Consider the following 17,916-nt stretch of genomic DNA (forward strand, 5'->3'; position numbering starts at 1 on the left):
GGGGAGCCCTGGAAGGCACAGCTGTGTTCTCTATTCTGACACACAGTTGTCAGTAGCCGGGTGCTCGCACAAGAACGGCATCCAGTCCCGCAGCAGCCTTGCGGGAATCAGTGTTATTTTCCTACTACTTTACTGCCTCCATGACAAGGCAAACAAGGGGGAAAAAAGGCTGGAGAGGGCTAAATCTCTGCCTTTGTTTTATTTCATCCTTTCACAGATCAAAATCCTTTCATGCAACTCCCAAGCTGGGGAAGCAAATGTGCCGGACTGAAACATGTAATGAGAATGAGCTCCATACAGAAGTGGGGGGGGAAGGGGAAAGGAGAGAAGGGGTAAATTAGAGAAGAAATCTTTTGGATGCAGGCAAACAGGTGGGGGATTGTCTGGTCTGTGAAGGCAGGGTGTCTGCAATCTTTGTAGCGATTAGATTTAATGGGACAGACACGTTTCTCTCCTTCACATCCCCTCCTCCTCGCAGCCCGAGGGGGAGAAAGGAGGGAGGTGGTGATGGGGAGGTGGCAGGGGAAGAGAAGATTTGAAAGAGTCTTTGACGTCAGCCCTGCCCTATAAAAAGCTGGCAAGGAGCTGGGAAGCAGACAGCAGAGCTCGTGGAAGAGCAAAGATGCCAACCCCGAACATCTCCACCTCTGCAGCCAAAGGCTTCCGCAGGGCGGTGTCGGAGCTGGACTCCAAGCAAGCCGAGGCCATCATGGTAAGACAACCCTACCCCACTTCTTTCCCTCCCCCTCCAAAATCCACAGCCTCTTCCATAGCTATAGGCAGAGGCAGGCAAGGATAGATGGACCAACACTTGGTTTGTGGGACTTCCCCAACATGGGCACGTCTGGGCTCCAGACTGGCAAAGGGAAATGATTCCAACAGTTCTGTCTACATACTGATACATGTGAAATGAAAACATTTAAGGGGGTGAAAACTTGAAATAATGAAACCACCTCAACAAAAAGTAAGGTGAATAACCCACAGATCTATGGCAAGAATAGCAAGGAATCCCCATGTGAAAGGCAATTTGAAGATCTTAATGATTTCCAGGTTTCAAGGCATTCAACTGCAGAGATTTCACCTGTTTTAGCATAATAAATAAAGTGGGGCTGTTATTTCAGACAGCACACAAGGCACAGGCAGTTTAACTTGTTTGTTCATGGCCGCTGTATCCAGTTTATCTCCCAGAACATACTTCTCCCATTTCTGTTCCCAGTCCTCCCTGATGTGTTCTCAGCCCTGTGTTTAGCCCAGGGAAAGCTCCTGCACACACCAGGTCTGAAAGTGTCAGGGAGAGAAGTGTCAAGTGTCTTTAGAAAGCCAAGCCTGGCCAACCCATCAGACTTGCTGTAGGGAGAGGGACATTACTTTTGAAGCCTTGCCAGGCAGGATGAGCTTGAAGAATCCCAATATAGGACATTCCTGTGGGGCAAAGGTGTGGATAGACAGCAGGTGGCAATGCAGGAGCCAGGGTAGCCAGTGGCAATGGGTGCACCAGGAGGGGACTTTAGGAACAGAGATGGGTGAGGAAGCAGATAGGTTTGGCAGATGTCTGCAGTGTGACTCCAGCAGGTCACTCTTAGAGCTCCCCATTTCTCTCCCTTGTACCTGCTGCCTTTTTCACTCATGCTTCTCTTAGCCCTGTGCAATGCTCTGCCTCACTATAATCAACCACTACATTGGCAGAAAGGTGTTTTGGAGAGTGGAGTTTGCTGGAAAAGAATGGAAACATTTAGGAAACAAGGAGGTAAGCTTGCTTTCTCTAATAAATGGAAATCAGGGAAGGCTCCCCTCTCATGCAGTCCTTTGCATTCTGCAAAATAATGAACACTCGAGTGGCCCTTGAAAACCTGATATTTTCCAGGCAACTTGTAAAATCCATATTTGAGATGCTCAGTGTCTGGAGAAGTGAAGAGTGTTTGGTTATTGCACCCTCTGAGGTGCTGCTCTGTGTTTTATGAAAAAACAGACCACAGAACATAGGGGCTAGGGGAGTTCATGTTCAACAAGAGGGCTGACAAGAGTGAGGCAACCTGCTTGGGGTGAGTGGCTCCTCCAGCCTGGATGGTACATAAAACCTTAGCCTGTGATTGGTTTTGAATGAAAATTTTCAGAAAAGGGAAAACAAATAAAATTAAAACTTTGCCCTGTGAGGATCGCTCTGAGAGTTGGATGCATGAAAAGCTTTTCTCTTTGCTCTCACCTAGCACAGGAGATCTCCACAACCCTGCCCTCTACCAGGCAAGAGGCATGACTCTGCATTTGTACATGGCATGGCATGTCCCTGGCCCTTGTGTTGTCACTGTGACCGTGGGTGATCTGCCCCACAGCCATCACCCACCATCACATCACCTCCACCAGCTCTCAGGTGTTCCCTTGCCAGGGGAGCTGCAAGCTGGGGGGCAAATCCAGACCTTTGCAATCCCAGAACTCCCCTACACCAGCAGGTATTTTACATGTCAGCTGGGCCAGCCAAACATCAAACTCCATGGAAAAATCTCTGGTTATGTATTAAGTTTTTCTGCTGCTAACAGTTTTTGCAAGAGACCCTGGGACTGTAGCTGGGGCAGAGTTTGGTTACAGAGCCAGGCAGGAGACAGCCACTGGAGCCAGAAAAGCTACAAAAAGCACCCAGGAAAGCAGGGGTGGGACATTAATGTCCCCAGTCTTTACAATCCTTCCTGATTGCTGCACATAATGAACCAGGGGGGGAAAAAAGCAACAAAATCGCTCAGAACACAGAATTTTTAATGACGATATGCAGGCTGGGCACTCTGACTTGCAGCAAATTCGAGGAAGGAAAAATGAACAAACCCTTCATAAGAGGTGCAAACGAACCTTCAGAAGAGGTGAATGAGTCAGGCCCTGGTTAGGCAAATAAATGCTTTGCAAAATCAAATTACAGTTCTCGCTGTAGCCAGATATGCACTCAGGGAGGGAGTCTGCAAGGCAATTCAGAAATATCATATAATGGTGACTTTGGAAGAAAGGAAGGCATTTATCAAGAGATCTATTTTGTTATTATATATGCCACATTCCTAATTTCCAGCAAAAGGAGAAAATAGCCCAATGAGCATAAATGTGAGGGGCAGATTTGAGGACAGTGAGGTGGGGAACACACAGCCAGGCAGCCTCCAGCTGGCAGAGGAGGCAACAGGCAGGCAGACTCTTCCCAGTCCTCTTCTTCTAAGCAAAATTCAGCCTTTTTCTGTTTTGTTTTGATTTTTTTTTCCAAATTACCCAATTAAACCATGCTATCATGCAGCTATGAATAGGAACCGAAGCCCCCACCCTGCCTGCCAGGGGCCACCCAGCCCCAGCACATGTGTGGGACTGGCTGAGTCTGCTTCCCCTGGTGCAGCTTTCCAGTCACCCAACTCTGGTATTTTAATCCCACTAGCTGGATTTTAACCTGGTTTACATCCTCGATATGGGGGTCTAATTTCCCTCCTCTACCCTTCTCCTACCCAGAAGTAAAATCCTGCTGTACCTCAGGGCACGGTGTGATAAGGCACCCTTGGGTAAAGCACTGCCTGGCTTGGGATGGCTGTGGAGCTCATTTCTGTGGCTGCCACAGGGCACAGTTTGCTCTGCTTATTGCAGGCACATTAAAGTAAACACCAGCTTAGCTTAAAACACTGCAGTGATGGAAAACACACACTTAAAGCCAAGCACATGCTCACAAGACTTTTAAAGTTATGACTGAGTTCACCTGTTAGATGTCTGCCCTCTTTGGGCATGAATACCACAAGCAGCAGCATGCACTTATTTGTTTTAAGTGTTTTTTCTGTGCCCTGAGGAATAAAGGGGGGATCTGGAAATGTAATTTTGGAGGGGTGTCTTTACTGAAACAGCATCAGATAGAGGTGTGTGTGGGCTGGCGCCTCGATGTGCTGCTGAGTTTTTGAGGCTGTATTTAAAGTGTCAGCTTTACACTGCTAAAACATCCAAGATGATTCTCACAGGAAACATGAGTTACTGATAGTGGGCTTTGAAAATCAGAGAGAAAATAAACTTAGTAGTCAGTCAGGCTGTCTTGTTAAAAGGAAAACACTCTTAATTTTCACAAGGTAGGGAAAGCACTGCTTAGTCAACATGTTCTAAATATTTTCAATGTAATCACAGGGAAAACTGCAGCCAGTCCAACTCTGTGTCCTTCTTCAGTGCTGCGCCAGGTTTCTTTTAGCAAGCTCTGGAGGTTTGTCATCTGGTTTGGGTCTTGAACACAGAAAACTGGAACCAGATGCATTGCCTCTGAATAGAAAACTGGTCGTAAAAAGACCAAGAACAAATAAGCTGGTATATGAGCTATTTGTATAACAAAAGAAACAGCAGTGATTGAAATAATTCGTAGTTCACTATAAGTATAAACAGGTGTCCTGACATGACCTCAGGCACAAAGTTACATTTTAGATTCAATTCCAAATAACAGGAATCTGCAGGAGTTTTTTCAGACAAAACAAATCTACAGATAAGTGGGAGGAATTTATTTTCTGGGGTATATGGTTGTGGTTTCAATTATACTTCAATGGATAAGCATCCACTTAATGTCAAAAGTAAATGTCACATTGGATCCTGGGTGCAGTTTTGCTAAGCTGCCCTGCTAATACATCTGCAAACAGTTCCTGTTTCCTGGCCATGCCACAGCTGTGGGCTTCACCTGTCCCTCACAAAATATCTTTTCTCTGATGACCTCAGGTTTATCTGATGTCTTGTCACTTGAGTCCATCTCACCTAAAAACCACCTAAAGGTTGTTTCTGGGTTTTGGTTTTTTTCAGAAGATATTGAAAACTGTTGCTGGGGAGGTGAGGGGAGAAGTCCACTCTCCAGTTATGCTAAAAAGATATTTTACACAGATTTTTTTCCCAAAGATTCACATTTCTGAAAGTTCAATTCTAAAACCTCAATCCTCATGAGCAGATCTTCCTCTACAAAGCCAGGCAAGTCAGTCCGGGCTTTCCCTGCTTCCTCTGCTGACACATACCAGTCACATCTCATCCAGCTACTGGGAATGCCTCTGATCTCCCCCATCTCTGCGAGCAGTGTTATTGATTTCTGTTCTGCCTTCAGTCTCCACGTTTTGTGGGAAGACGCCAAAGCCTCATTGAGGATGCCAGGAAGGAGAGAGAGGCTGCGGCTGCAGCCACTGATGCTGCAGAGTCCACAGAGACCATTGTATTCGAGGAGAAGGATGGGAGAGCCATGCTGAACCTCTTCTTCATGCTCAAGGGAGCCAAGACTTCACCACTGTCCCGTGTCCTTAAGGTATTTGAGGTGAGTACCTTGGTACTCAAGGAACACACTCCAGGTTTCGTGACTGGGCTGTGAGAAGCGTCACTTGAGTGTAATAAAGAAGCCTCAGACTAGGTCTGCCTGCTTCAAATTATCAGTGAATTGTCTGGTACCTCTGAAGTCATGCTTTGCTCATGGCCCAGTGTGTCCTCACTTGCCCTCACTAACAAGGAGGCGTACCTCTGACATGCAGTGCTATTAAGCTCTGGCCTTAATTTTGCTTAATTATTTTCAGTTTCACATTCGAGTCCACACCCTCATGGTCTAAAGTGTACTCTGACAGCCCTCCCCACTGCCCTCCCCACTGCTCAGCACTTCACCTTCAGGCACAAGCTCTGATCCCACATTCAGAGCAAGTGTGCCCTGCCTGCTTATAGAGCAAACCCATCTCACTTTTGGGTCATTACCACACTGGTCCTCAGCCAAATAGTTACAGAAACAACTTTGCCCTGGGTGTAAAACGGGCATATTGATTTCAAAATTACCTTCTCTATTCTGATTCACATGTTAAAGGTTCTGTTGGTTCCCCTCAAGAGATGCATCCTGTCTATGCCTTTAATACCAAGAAAAACTGGTAACTGAGCTTTTCCAGCAATGTAATGTTGCATTATATAGGATCTCACTGCCATGAATGGAAAGACTGAGATAAGTGCTGCCTATTTAAACAGTAATCCAAGCATGACAGCTTGCATTCGTGTAGTGTGCTTCCATCCAGAATGATTCAAAAGTGTTTTGCAAACTGAGGTTCTGAGATGTGTTTTATCTATGGTAGTTTAATTTCATTGACTTCAGCAGTGACAGGAGAGGACAATTTGTTCCTATTATCAGTCATGTGGTTTGTAAGGGGCCTCTGGAGCTCTGAGGTCCAACCTCCTGCTCAGAGCATGCCCACTCCCAGCAGGTTGCTTGGGGCTTTGTACACTATACAGAAAATCTGCTACTTAAAAACTGTAAACATACAAAAAGTGTGTTTGGGGCATAAGTATTCCCCTGAAATTGTAGGGCATTCTAGCTGTTCATTACCCATTTAGTATTACCTCTGATAATCTTATGAAAAACATTTAGATCTTCAGCAATTGCAATTCCTCTATGAGGACTGTTGAAAGAAAAGCTGTTTTCTGGGCAATGTATGGTTCTTGTCTCCAGACTGAAAGAACCTTTATGACAAATTTTCAGACAAAACCCGTGTGTTGAGATGACTGGTGTCTCCTTCTCAGAACACACAGATGCCAGATAAAGCATGACAAAGCATGATAAAGCCACCAGTGTAGCATTTAACAAGCTGCTCAGTGGGTATGAAACAGATGTGTAAACTCTTGTAATTGGAAGAGTTTATGTTATACTGAATTTAAACTCTGTAATTTAAACAATTTTTAAAACATCAAGCGAGAAGCTGTGGCAGCTTATGTTCAAATATTGTTTGTTTCTTCCTGGAGCAAGAAAGCTCTTTGAGCTTGTCACAGAGAGAGCTTTAAATATAATAAAAAGACAAGCATGTCAAGTCCCAGCAGAGGAAGATTCATTTCCCAGATCCCTCTGGCAATTCAGGTACAAGATATGAAAGCAGACGGGCATAATGACATTTACCTCATCATGAACCAGGCTGCAGGGAAGCTGGTTTCACTCTTCTGTATGTGTTACATGCAGCTAAAGCATAGGTAATGCAATCACAGCTGTCAGATTAATGCAAAGGTATCGATTGTTGGGAGGACAATGTAATAGTGAAGTTGGTAGGTACATTAAAAAACACAGGTAAATTTAATTTACCTGTGGCATCGCATCTGTTCCTTCTCATCTTTTTGCCTCTGATTAACAAACGAAATCATGTCCCTTCCTCTATCAAAGGTCCTGCAGGAACTTTGGGAAGGTTGGGTCACTGCCTAGCGCCTTGGGCTTGTACTGCCAGTTTTCACTGAGCTAAAGAAAATACCCACAGATCTACCAGGGCCCTTTGCGAGACTGCACACATAATTTTGCCTCCTTATTCCGTGGGGGAGGCCGGTTCCTACAGCGAGCCCAAATGACACCGGCGCTGGCGCGGGCGAGCCCCGGCGTTCAGCACCACGGCCAGCGCCGCCCGCCCGCCCGCACCGCGCCCGCCCCCGGGACACCGCGGGACCTGCGGGACCCGAGGGGACCCTGCCAGACCCGTGGGGACCCCGCGGGACCCTGCCGGACCCGTGGGACCCCCCCAGGCCAGCACCCCACTCACCACAGCCCCCACCAGCACACACCGAGGGAGCGGCTGGGGTGGGAAAGTGTGACGCGACGCTCTGCCACATCAATTGGTCTTCTTTGCCATGAGGAAGTCTTCTGTTGGTAGTTATTGAACGGCCTCGGAGTTTGTGCAGAAGGAGAAAATGCGGAATTAACGGGTAAGGGTGTTTATACAGGAGGGAGGTGAGGCTTGAAGAAAACAACGAGAAGGAATCTGTCCCAGACTGGGATTGTTCAGCCTGGAAAAGAGAAGGCTTATTGGTGACTTGCAGCCTTCTAATAACTGAAGGGGCTCTAGGGGAAAGATGGAGAGGGACTTTTTACAAGAGCACATAGTGTCAGGACAGGGGGGATGGATTCAAACTGAAAGAGAGTAGGTTTAGGTCAGATAATAGGAAAAAATTGTTTACTGTGAGGTTGATGAGGCACTGAAACAGGTTGCCCAGAGTTGTGGATGCCTGGGAGTGTTAAAAGTCCGGTTGGAGAGAGCTCTGAGCAACCTGGTCTGTGAAAGTTGTCCCTGTCCACAGCAGGGAGGTTGGAATGACACGATGTTTAAGGTCCCTTCCAACCCAAACCATTCTATAACTGTGTCCATACGGACATCTTTGGGTAGTAGCAGAAGGTGTTTCAAATGTTTCTTAATGTTTTGGTTTTTTCTTCTTTTCCATGTCTCAAAAGACATTTGAAGCTAAAATTCACCACCTGGAGACCAGGCTTAGCCGAAAGGCCCGTGAAGGGGTCGCTGAGCTGGAATACTTTGTGCGCTGTGAAGTCCACAGCTCTGACCTCAATACTTTCATCAGCTCCATCAAGAGGGTAGCAGAAGATGTGAGGACCACTAAAGAAGACAAATGTAAGGAACTTACAAACACTTTCGCTTGTGCTGAGAGGCTGAGCTCTCCCTGTAGAAACAGGGTGGAGGCTTTGTTATTCCCAGTAAAGGGAAAGGGCTGCTATGTGCTGAATTTGAGCAAACCAGAAGGGACTGCCTCTGGGATACCTGAATCCTGAAAGTAATTTCCCTCCTTGTCCTTTTCTCAACAGACTCCATTGTTCAGAGCCCATCTTTTGGTAAAAGATTGAAAAAAACAGAAATAGGAGGTTGAATTTCATGCTTTGTTCACACCCCTCCTCATGAGAGCTCTCATTCCAGCCTTTTATATTATAAATGCAAAGAAATTTCCTACCTGCATGTTAGGACTTCTGTACAGATTCAGCACTAATCTACAAGAAACTTAATGTGCCATCTTGTCCTATCTGAATACAGGATGATTATTGTAGAATAATATTGTAGGAGAATATCCCTAGAGAACTATGACCAGCAGGATCTCTGGGTGTTTTTTAATGTGAATCACTCAGTAAAATCTCATTTTCATCTTCTTCTTTAATTTTGCCACAAAATACTCTGCTGAGAAATGGACAAGGAAGCAATGAAATGCAGATCATGGCATTAGACATGACTCTAGGAAAGGAGCACTGAGATTGTGAAACTACAGCCTGGAAGTAGCTGTGCCATGTTGTATGTGTGCATTTGGTACACCAGATCAGGTGTATCTTATTCAGCCTCAGAGCCCCTTCTCTTAGGGGATCTTCCCTTCCACAGACAGACTATCACTTTCTCTCTCCCTGTAGTTCACTGGTTTCCCAGGAAAATCTGCGAACTGGACAAGTGCCACCATTTGGTCACCAAGTTTGACCCTGACTTGGATCTGGATCACCCGGTGAGTCAGTCTGTGTGCACCCTGTCACATTAAACTCCTGAGCTGTCCCACAGTGAGTCTGTGTGTGTGCACCCTGTCACATTAAACTCCTGAGCTGTCCCACAGTGAGTCAGTCTGTGTGCACCCTGTCACATTAAACTCCTGAGCTGTCCCACAGTGAGTCTGTGTGTGTGCACCCTGTCACATTAAACTCCTGAGCTGTCCCACAGTGAGTCTGTGTGTGTGCACCCTGTCACGTTAAACTCCTGAGCTGTCCCACAGTGAGTCTGTGTGTGTGCACCCTGTCACGTTAAACTCCTGAGCTGTCCCACGGAGGCAGGGAGCTGAGAACACCCATCAGTGCAGCTGATCAGGGACTGGAGTGTGACCGCCACCTTGAGAGATGTCTCCACAGCCAGTGGTGAATTTTCCTGGGTGAGAAACTTTAGCAACTGACTAAAAGCCCTGTCTCTGTTCCTGTTTGTCACCACAGGGCTACTCGGACCCAGCATATCGGCAGAGAAGGAAATCAATAGCAGAGATTGCTTTTCAATATAAGCAGTAAGTCTCCTTCCTAACATTCATGTGGGGATAATGACATGTCAGTGAACCTACTGGGAAGCCATTGTATGTCACCTGTATGAAATTTCTCTTCCTTTATGCTTTGTCTCCCCATTCAGCCTTTCCAGCTCCTTTTGTGTCTCCCTTCTCTCATTGCATTCCAGTCTCTCCTAAATTAAAAAATATCTGTTGTCATTAATCCATACATTGGTAAGGGCACAGTAAGAACAAACCTCCTGCATAACAGAAGCCAGATATATATCCATCAGACCTCAAACTTCATTTGGAAATGTAGCATCTCTTTAGAATGGCATCAAGTTTTGACTTCAGTGTTTCAAGTACTGAAAAAGATACCCATGCCCAGAAAATTTGTTCCAAAGGTTCATTATCCTGGTCATGAAAAAAATGTGGGTTTTACTTCTAAGCTGGACTTTGATAGCTTCAGCTTTTACCCAATGGATCACACATGCTTTTCATCTATTAGATAAAATACTGCTGTCAGATTTTTTTTTTCTTTTTTGCTATGAGGGTATTTATAGGCTAAATGATTCACCTCCTAACTCTGCTAAATTAAATAGATTCCAGTAATGTTCTCATCATTGTCTTATATAGATTTAAGACTATGCCTTGTACTCTTACTTAATACTTCTATTCTGATACATGCAGTGATAGCACTCAGTGTGTTCACTACAACATCAGACAGAGTCTGATATTCAGTTAGGTTTGTAAAACCTTCCCTAGATCCTATTCAGTGATGCTGCTATGCTTTCACCATAGCATTCTCTCTCTGAGCAGGGCTTTAAGTGCTGAAAGCAGACTACAGAAATTATATGGGTCACCTGTTTGAGCTACCCCCGCAACTGGTGTGATCCCAGCAAGGGCTTCTGCTCTGGTTCTCATGTACTTTGCCAATCTGAAGCCCAGAATACGGACACTGATGGTTTTATCCTGTTCAAATACTAAACACACAGAAAGTCACGGTGCCAGAGGAAGAGTCCCAAGTGACACAGGGTTAAATATTGTCCTAAGATGAGGCACCAATTTAAGAAGTCTTTTCTAACATCTCACCTACAGGTTAGCATTTATGAGCCACTGTGTAACATCCCTTCAGGCATCCCTTCAGGAACTGTGCTTTACAATGTATGAATATCTCATTTGTCCAAACACAGAAAATAAAGATTTAGGAAATACAATTGTTAACTATGATAAGAAAAAGCAAAATTGTCATTTCATCAATGCCCATTTACACCAATGTTGAAATTTTCTTTCCCTGCCATCCTTAACCTTATTGACAATAAATTTTTCTGCAGGTCAAATGCATTTAGTTTTTCTTATTAGCTGTTTTTATTTCACAGCCACCAGTTCATTCTTGGAGCCATCAGCTCCCTGAAGTTCAGACATAAGAAATGAATTTATTTTCACACACAAAGTTTTAAAGTATTTTTCCAGAGAAAACCATTTTTACCCCCCTGGTAAATATTACACCTGTTAAACTCTTGCTCATCCCTTGTTCATTCACTGTCTCTGATGAGACTCATGCTTTTCTTTGCATCTATGTTGCACCTGTACAAATGACCCAGTACTAAGGCTTTGTCTTTCCTGTCACCCCCTCGTTTGGTTTTTAAAGATTTAAGAACATCATGCAGAGCTTCTCCAGAGTGCTTCCTTCTCCTGGGGAAGAGGCGCCTGGCTGGGGCTCTGCTCAGTAATGGTGCCTTTGCCTTGCAGCGGGGACCCCATCCCTCACGTGGAGTACACGGCGGAGGAGACAGCCACCTGGTGAGTGCTGATTTCATGATTAGGGCTGATTTCACCACTACTGCTTCACCAATAGAAGCTGGGAATCAGAACCCAAACATTCAGGGCATGACCTCTTGAAAAATGTGTCAGGAGTGCGAGCATCCTACTTAATGGCTTGTTATGAAAAACACTTCCATGCTGCAGCCTCCAGGAGTTTCCTCCAAAGGAGCCTCCTCACAGAACAAGGTGGATAATTTGGAGCCCCACTTCTCTAAGGGTCCTGACTCAGTAGCAGCCTCCAAACAAAGAGCAGTCATCACAGCTGCAGGAAGAAGTGTGAGGCCCATGGTGAATATCTGTGTGGTGCCTCACAGGCCTCACTTAGGAAAGCACTCCCTTTGAATGTGATTTTTTCCAGGAGTGCTGTGCAGGAGTGTTTCTGAAAACAAGGCCAGCTCCTATGAGCTGAGTACACAGGCTTCTCAACAAGGTCATCTGGTTCTATTGACTGTCTTCACAGTGCAGCTTCAGGAGTTAACCTACTGGGAATATTTTAATTCCAGCTAATACCTTTCATACAGTCTTCTGACCTCCCAGTCAGAAATAGGTCTGTGCAGACACAGACCTGGGCTGCCTTTGCAGGTTCATTTGAATGTGTGTCTGTGTGTTTGCATACCTCTATCAATGTGCAGAGACATAGACTTAGGCGGAGAAAGGCAAAAGGACAGGGAGCCTAAAGACATGAGTCCCTGATAGTGCATAGCCAGAGCGCAGGAGGGGACTGGACGCATTAACCACTGAATGTCTGCCACCTCTCCTCCTGAAGGAAGGAGGTGTACAGCACCCTGAAGAGCTTGTACCCCACCCATGCCTGCAAGGAGTACCTTGAGGCTTTCAGTCTACTGGAGAAATTCTGTGGCTACAATGAGAACAACATCCCTCAGCTGGAGGAGGTTTCCCGCTTTCTGAAAGGTGAGTACGAGCCTGGGGCACTCAGGTTCAGGGTCTGAACCCAAAGGAGTAGTGAGTGAGCTGAGCTTTAGGAGGAGAGCTGGTGCCTTGGGCATTGCTCAGAGAGGACAGAGGTAGAGCCCAGGTGGTGGGGCCTGCAGCTAAACATAGTGGGCTGTGGCTGAAGGGCAAGCCCATGGTTAAATGATCCCACTGAGCACCTGAAGAGCAGGTGCTGTTCCTAGAAGGAGCAGAATGTTGTGAGTATGAACGAGGCCAAACTTTCTCTGGAGAAAGAGGTTCTTGTTAGGAGCGGAGTAACCAGGATAAGCCCAGGCACCCACACAGAGAGCCAAAACCAGAACAGTGCGCTAACCCCAAGTGCACTGGGCTCTCCCCACAAAACAAGGGCCCAAAAAGAAGACCCCCGACCCCACCGCACTCCCCCCATTTATAGCCCCCTTCGAGTCCAGGACTGGTCCATTTTGGATCCGCAGGGTGATTGGTCCATTTCCAGGTTTCTCATTAGTCTTTAACGCCGTTCCTTCTGGACCAATCGTTTCTGCAGGGCTTCGAATAATTGGTCAGATCTTCCATCCAATCCCTCTTCGACCTCGCCTTGCCCCGCCAGACCGCCCTTCCACCAAACCCTGGACCCTTCTCCTAGAACATTCTAATAACCCCCCCACCACTCTTAACGTAATACAATTAATATAACATAATTAATACAATGTAATTGAACCATACCCTAATTTAACATAACTTTTACCCATAACAAGATGGATTGGGCTGGGGCTACAGTGCTGGGGCAGCGGCGCAGCCCATGGGCCGTGCTCCCCGCTCAGTCAGTGTGTGCTGTTTCAGAGAGGACTGGCTTCCAGCTGCGGCCGGTGGCCGGCCTGCTCTCAGCACGGGACTTCCTGGCCAGCCTGGCCTTCCGCGTCTTCCAGTGCACGCAGTACATCCGCCACGCCTCCTCGCCCATGCACTCCCCCGAGCCGTGAGTATCGCCCATGGCCTCCCTGCCACACAGCCCCAGCTGGCCAGACATCGCCCTTTTCCCCAGGAGACACACTCTATCTGCTGCTGACCGTGTTTGCCTCCTTTCCCCCTCCCCTCGGCAGGGATTGCTGTCACGAGCTGCTGGGGCACGTGCCGATGCTGGCTGACAAGACATTTGCCCAGTTCTCTCAGGTAAGGTGCTATCTGCTTTCTCCCCCTGAGAGGTGGGAATCCAAACCCTGGTGTTGCCACCTAAACCTTTCTTGCTCTTATTAACCATGAGTTCCATGGTGGACCAAGACCCTAAATACTGACTCTGCAACAAAGTGGTTTTAGTCTGATCACAATGAAGTCCCAGCAGATGCCTGGCACTGCAGGGCAGCAATATGTGTGGCCTTGAGCCAATAAAACAGAGAAATAAATGTCTAAGGCCCTTAGTCCTGATGTTTGCTCCTTCTCTACTCTTCCCAGGACATTGGGCTGGCGTCTCTGGGAGCAACTGATGAAGAAATTGAGAAACTAGCAACGGTAGGTTTTCCTCTTTGCTGGATGGGGGGCACAACACCTCCAGCAGTACTTCTGTAGTGTCAAGAGGACTGGTCCAGCCTGGTATTCCAAGATTTGCAGGCTCAGAGCTCCCACCCAAGCTGCCCCATGCTCTTTTCATGATGACTGTGCAGAGCAGAGATCAGTTAAACAGCAGAGCTCACTTGCACATTAACCCAATTTCCTCGGGCACCAGTAGTATCACCACGCATCAGATTTCCAGCAGCAGCACTGCTGGGACTCTTTGGGATGGGATTAAATGACATCTGCTTCCTTTGGCTCTCCCTCAGCAAGGTGACCTGTCCTGCTCCAAGGACACCAAACAGCAGCATCTCATAGCAGATGGAACAAGTCCAGGGACACAGACTCTGTCCTGGTGTAGCAGCAACTTATTTTAGCACTTTTCTCTGAAAGCAAAGTGTGGACAGGGGACAAAGAAGTAGGTGCCTGTTCCTTTAACCAACCCCAGACCCTGGCCATGGTGTAAGGGCTCAGAAGTGACAGGAAGATGAGGATGAGGAGCTGTGTTCCTCAGGAATTTTTCTTTTTCTTTTCACAGCTTTACTGGTTTACAGTGGAGTTTGGGCTCTGCAGACAGAATGGAATAGTCAAAGCCTACGGAGCTGGGCTCCTCTCTTCCTATGGGGAGCTCATAGTAAGTCCCACCATAACCTGCCTCTGCTGTAGACCCTGTGGAGAAAAACACCTCCTGCTTCTGCACAATGACTTTCCTCAGTCTGTTCTCCACCTTTGCCTACCCCATATGTGCTCTCCACTCCCCTTAGTCTCATGCTGGATTTTCTCTGCTGTGTTCACAGCACTCCTTGTCAGACGAACCAGAGGTGAGGGACTTCGACCCTGATGCTGCAGCTGTTCAGCCCTACCAGGACCAGAACTACCAGCCTGTTTATTTTGTGTCTGAGAGCTTCAGTGATGCCAAAAATAAATTGAGGTAGGACTGGGCAATGAGAGAGACCCTAACAACAGGAGATTGAGATGTTATCTATTGAAATAGGGCTTGACAGTTTGGCTGCTTTCAGTCTCAGAAGTGCTCTGAAAACTTTGATCAGGTCTTCCAAAGTAAAGCAGTTCTCCAGATCCTACAGGGAACACGCTTGACATGAATAGATCCATCCAGGGGGAAAAATTAACTTCTGTCACCTAGGCTTCTTAACATGGGCTACTGGGCCCCAGATATCATCCCACCATGGTAATTTGGTTTCCTAATCCCATGGGACTGCAAACAGGACTGTAAGGGTCAGCTCTACCCACAGACATCTGTTCAGAATAGCATTTTCTTGGTCATACCCAGAATTGCCCAGAGGAGGAAAGCTCAGTCCTTGGACTGCTTTGATTGACAGAGGAAAACTTTGCCTGTACCACTTTTGTTCTCACTTAGGAAAGAGACAGGATGAGGCGAACATGACGTACAAGACTTTACAGTTCCTGCAAGAGGGGTATTTAATATAAATAACATGGTGAGGACTGCTATATTTCAACTTCTGCTTTTATTACCCTCACTTGCACTGTTCATACAACCTGGAGTCCAGCTGCTCAAAAGCAAGCACAGGGGAGCCCATAGTCACACACACATACACACTAGACTGCTTTAAAAAAACCCCAACTGCTGCCTAATGAGTCATTTCCTTGCATTTAAAAGGGAAAATACACCACATACACAGCCAAGATTAGGCTAGAGGGTCTTGACTGTGACAAGCACTGTAAATTATCCTCTTTAAGGAGCTCAGAGACCACACAGATGCTGCTCTGTGAGGTGAAAACATTAAAGCATCGTCCCTTTCGCATTACTGGCAGCTGCCACCACGGCCTGACTATCAGTGTTATTCCTGGGAAAAGCCTCTTTTCTTAGAAAGGACGCTCTCCCCCAGTGCCCTTCCAAGCAGCCATGCTGTATCTAGCTGCTTCAAAAGGTGTCAAGTGAGCACACCCATTTTGGAGGGCAGGTTTCTAGCCATTAGAAGCTGTGCTACGAGCCATTGCTGTGGCTGCTGACATTAACAAGAGAGTGAGCAGGATTTTGCCTGGCAGAACTGAGAGGAACCACATCTTTTAGGAGGAGGACACCGTGAGTATGCAGGAACCTCCTTTGTTTGTGCTTTTTCTCGTTGTTTTCCTGCAATGGAGTGGCAGCTCCCTGCCAGCGCCAGCCTGCGCCTTGCACCGCGTTTCCCCTTGGCCCTCTGTGCTGTGTTTTCCTCCAGATCCCTCTAGTTCCGGGCTAGCCATGAAGTCCCAGCTGGAGGAACATCTGTCTCCATCTGGGGAAGGGCTGCGCTTCCCCGAGCTGTGCCGGAGCAGCCACAAGAGGGTAGCCTAAGCTAAGCAATCCAGGAGCGAAAGGGTGAAGCCTCGGCAGAGGCCAGGAGCACGCCTGTTGTTAGCGCTGTCTGTCTCCTCATGTTCTTCCACCGTGAGACTGCAGCCACAAGCACCTAACTATAGATTTTCAGCTCCATAGTCACACAACCCTCAAATGAAAAAACCCTGCCTTGTCAAGTATACAAATCTCAGTGCTGGAAGTGAATGTGGGCAACTTTAGGGAGCTCCTACCCTTGATTTGCTTTCACTCGGCCACATACTTCTCCATTAGAAAAACAGCAACGAGGTCTTGCTCTTGAGAGATATCAGGTAGAGTCAAGCTCATTGCTGGGATTCAGGCTGCCTTTGGCTTTGGGTACAGCAGTGCAGCTTTGCTGAGAACACAAGGCTCTGGTGACACTATTCTCAACCTCCAGGTCCGTGCCGCTGCCTGTCAAGTCTATCCTTAATAAGCACACAGCTATTTCCCCCCTCCCCAAGCAGAGATTTGTCAATAAATGCATGTCAGAAAGGATTTAGTAATATACTACGATAATACCCCAGGCTTTCCCTGCAATTAGCTTCTAAATCTCCTTGGCCTTTTTTGAAAAGGGAATTGCAGCAGAGAATGCCTGGCACTGGCCACGGAGGTGACCGGTTTGATGTGCCCTCCTGTTTGGTCCAGCCCACAGAGAGCCACAGTCAAACTCATGGTGTTCCTTGACAAACAGAAGGGACCTCAACTGCTGCTGCAGTGGAGCTGGAAGGGTGGAAACTCTGCCTAAAGGAGGCATTACCTGTGCTGATCTTCCTGGGAAAATGGTGATGAGTAGGAGGGAGACTGAGGACCCCTGCCCCGTACCCATCCTTGTGCACCTTCCCTTGCAGGAGCTACGCGGCGCACATCAAGCGGCCCTTCTCGGTGAAGTACGAGCCCTACACGCACAGCATCGAGCTCCTGGACAGCCCCCAGATGATCTGCCACTCCCTGGAGAGCGTGAGGGATGACCTCCACTCGCTGATTAACGCGCTCAATGTTATCAGTTAATACAAGAACTGAGCCCTTTCCGTCCCCTCCCAGCCCCAGAGTCCTGCCCTGCCCTCTCCTCATTCCCAGCTGATCATTCCTACCTGTCTGCCCCAAACATTGGCACTGCTGCCTGTCACCACGCGACCCCAACAGCTTCCCACGTCTGTATGTAGGGCCAGCTCGGAGGAGGGCAGCAGGACACACCCCAGGCCTGCTGGCTTTTTGGGTACCTTTCCTATTGACTGCTGGAAGAGGCTTAGCAGATACAAAAAGCATGGCCAGGCTAAAAAATTGGGAGTCAAGAGCTGTGTGCTAGGCTCCTGGGTGCAAGGAAGAGGAGAAAATCTACTGTATTCAAAAAGAAAAAAAAAAGAGAAGCAATAATTTTTTTTAATTGCAAATTGAGAGAAAAATTTAATCTGCCTTTTTTTTTTATCCCCAAAGCAACTCTATGAGTCTTGTTCTTAGTTATCCTAATATTACTATCACCTGATATAGCTCAGGTGTGTGTGACTAATGCTATTGCTGGCCATTTCCAAGGAAGGTAAACATCT

At 47.1% G+C, this 17,916-nt stretch overlaps 1 protein-coding gene across 1 annotated transcript; it reads left to right on the forward strand.

Moving 5' to 3' along the window:
• Positions 1-616: 616 nt before the first annotated feature.
• On the forward strand, positions 617-17,696 carry TH (tyrosine hydroxylase). The gene is made up of 13 exons (XM_063158646.1): positions 617-712; positions 5,072-5,275; positions 8,192-8,366; positions 9,146-9,234; positions 9,707-9,774; positions 11,503-11,553; positions 12,341-12,486; positions 13,330-13,465; positions 13,590-13,659; positions 13,939-13,995; positions 14,573-14,668; positions 14,832-14,965; positions 17,221-17,696. The coding sequence occupies exons 1-13, from the start codon at positions 623-625 to the stop codon at positions 17,378-17,380; spliced, it is 1,476 nt and encodes a 491-aa protein (XP_063014716.1). The 5' UTR covers positions 617-622; the 3' UTR covers positions 17,381-17,696.
• Positions 17,697-17,916: the final 220 nt, after the last annotated feature.

This window comes from Melospiza melodia, chromosome 6 (assembly GCF_035770615.1).
Source record: "Melospiza melodia melodia isolate bMelMel2 chromosome 6, bMelMel2.pri, whole genome shotgun sequence".
In the NCBI taxonomy this organism is placed as follows: domain Eukaryota; kingdom Metazoa; phylum Chordata; class Aves; order Passeriformes; family Passerellidae; genus Melospiza; species Melospiza melodia.

Excerpts from the sequence above, each read along its gene's own strand:
- TH (XM_063158646.1), top strand. The coding sequence starts at position 623 with ATGCCAACCCCGAACATCTCCACCTCTGCAGCCAAAGGCTTCCGCAGG. Across the intron at positions 11,554-12,340 it reads GCGGAGGAGACAGCCACCTG|GAAGGAGGTGTACAGCACCC; the intron begins GTGAGTGCTGAT and ends CTCCTCCTGAAG. Across the intron at positions 13,660-13,938 it reads CATTTGCCCAGTTCTCTCAG|GACATTGGGCTGGCGTCTCT; the intron begins GTAAGGTGCTAT and ends TACTCTTCCCAG.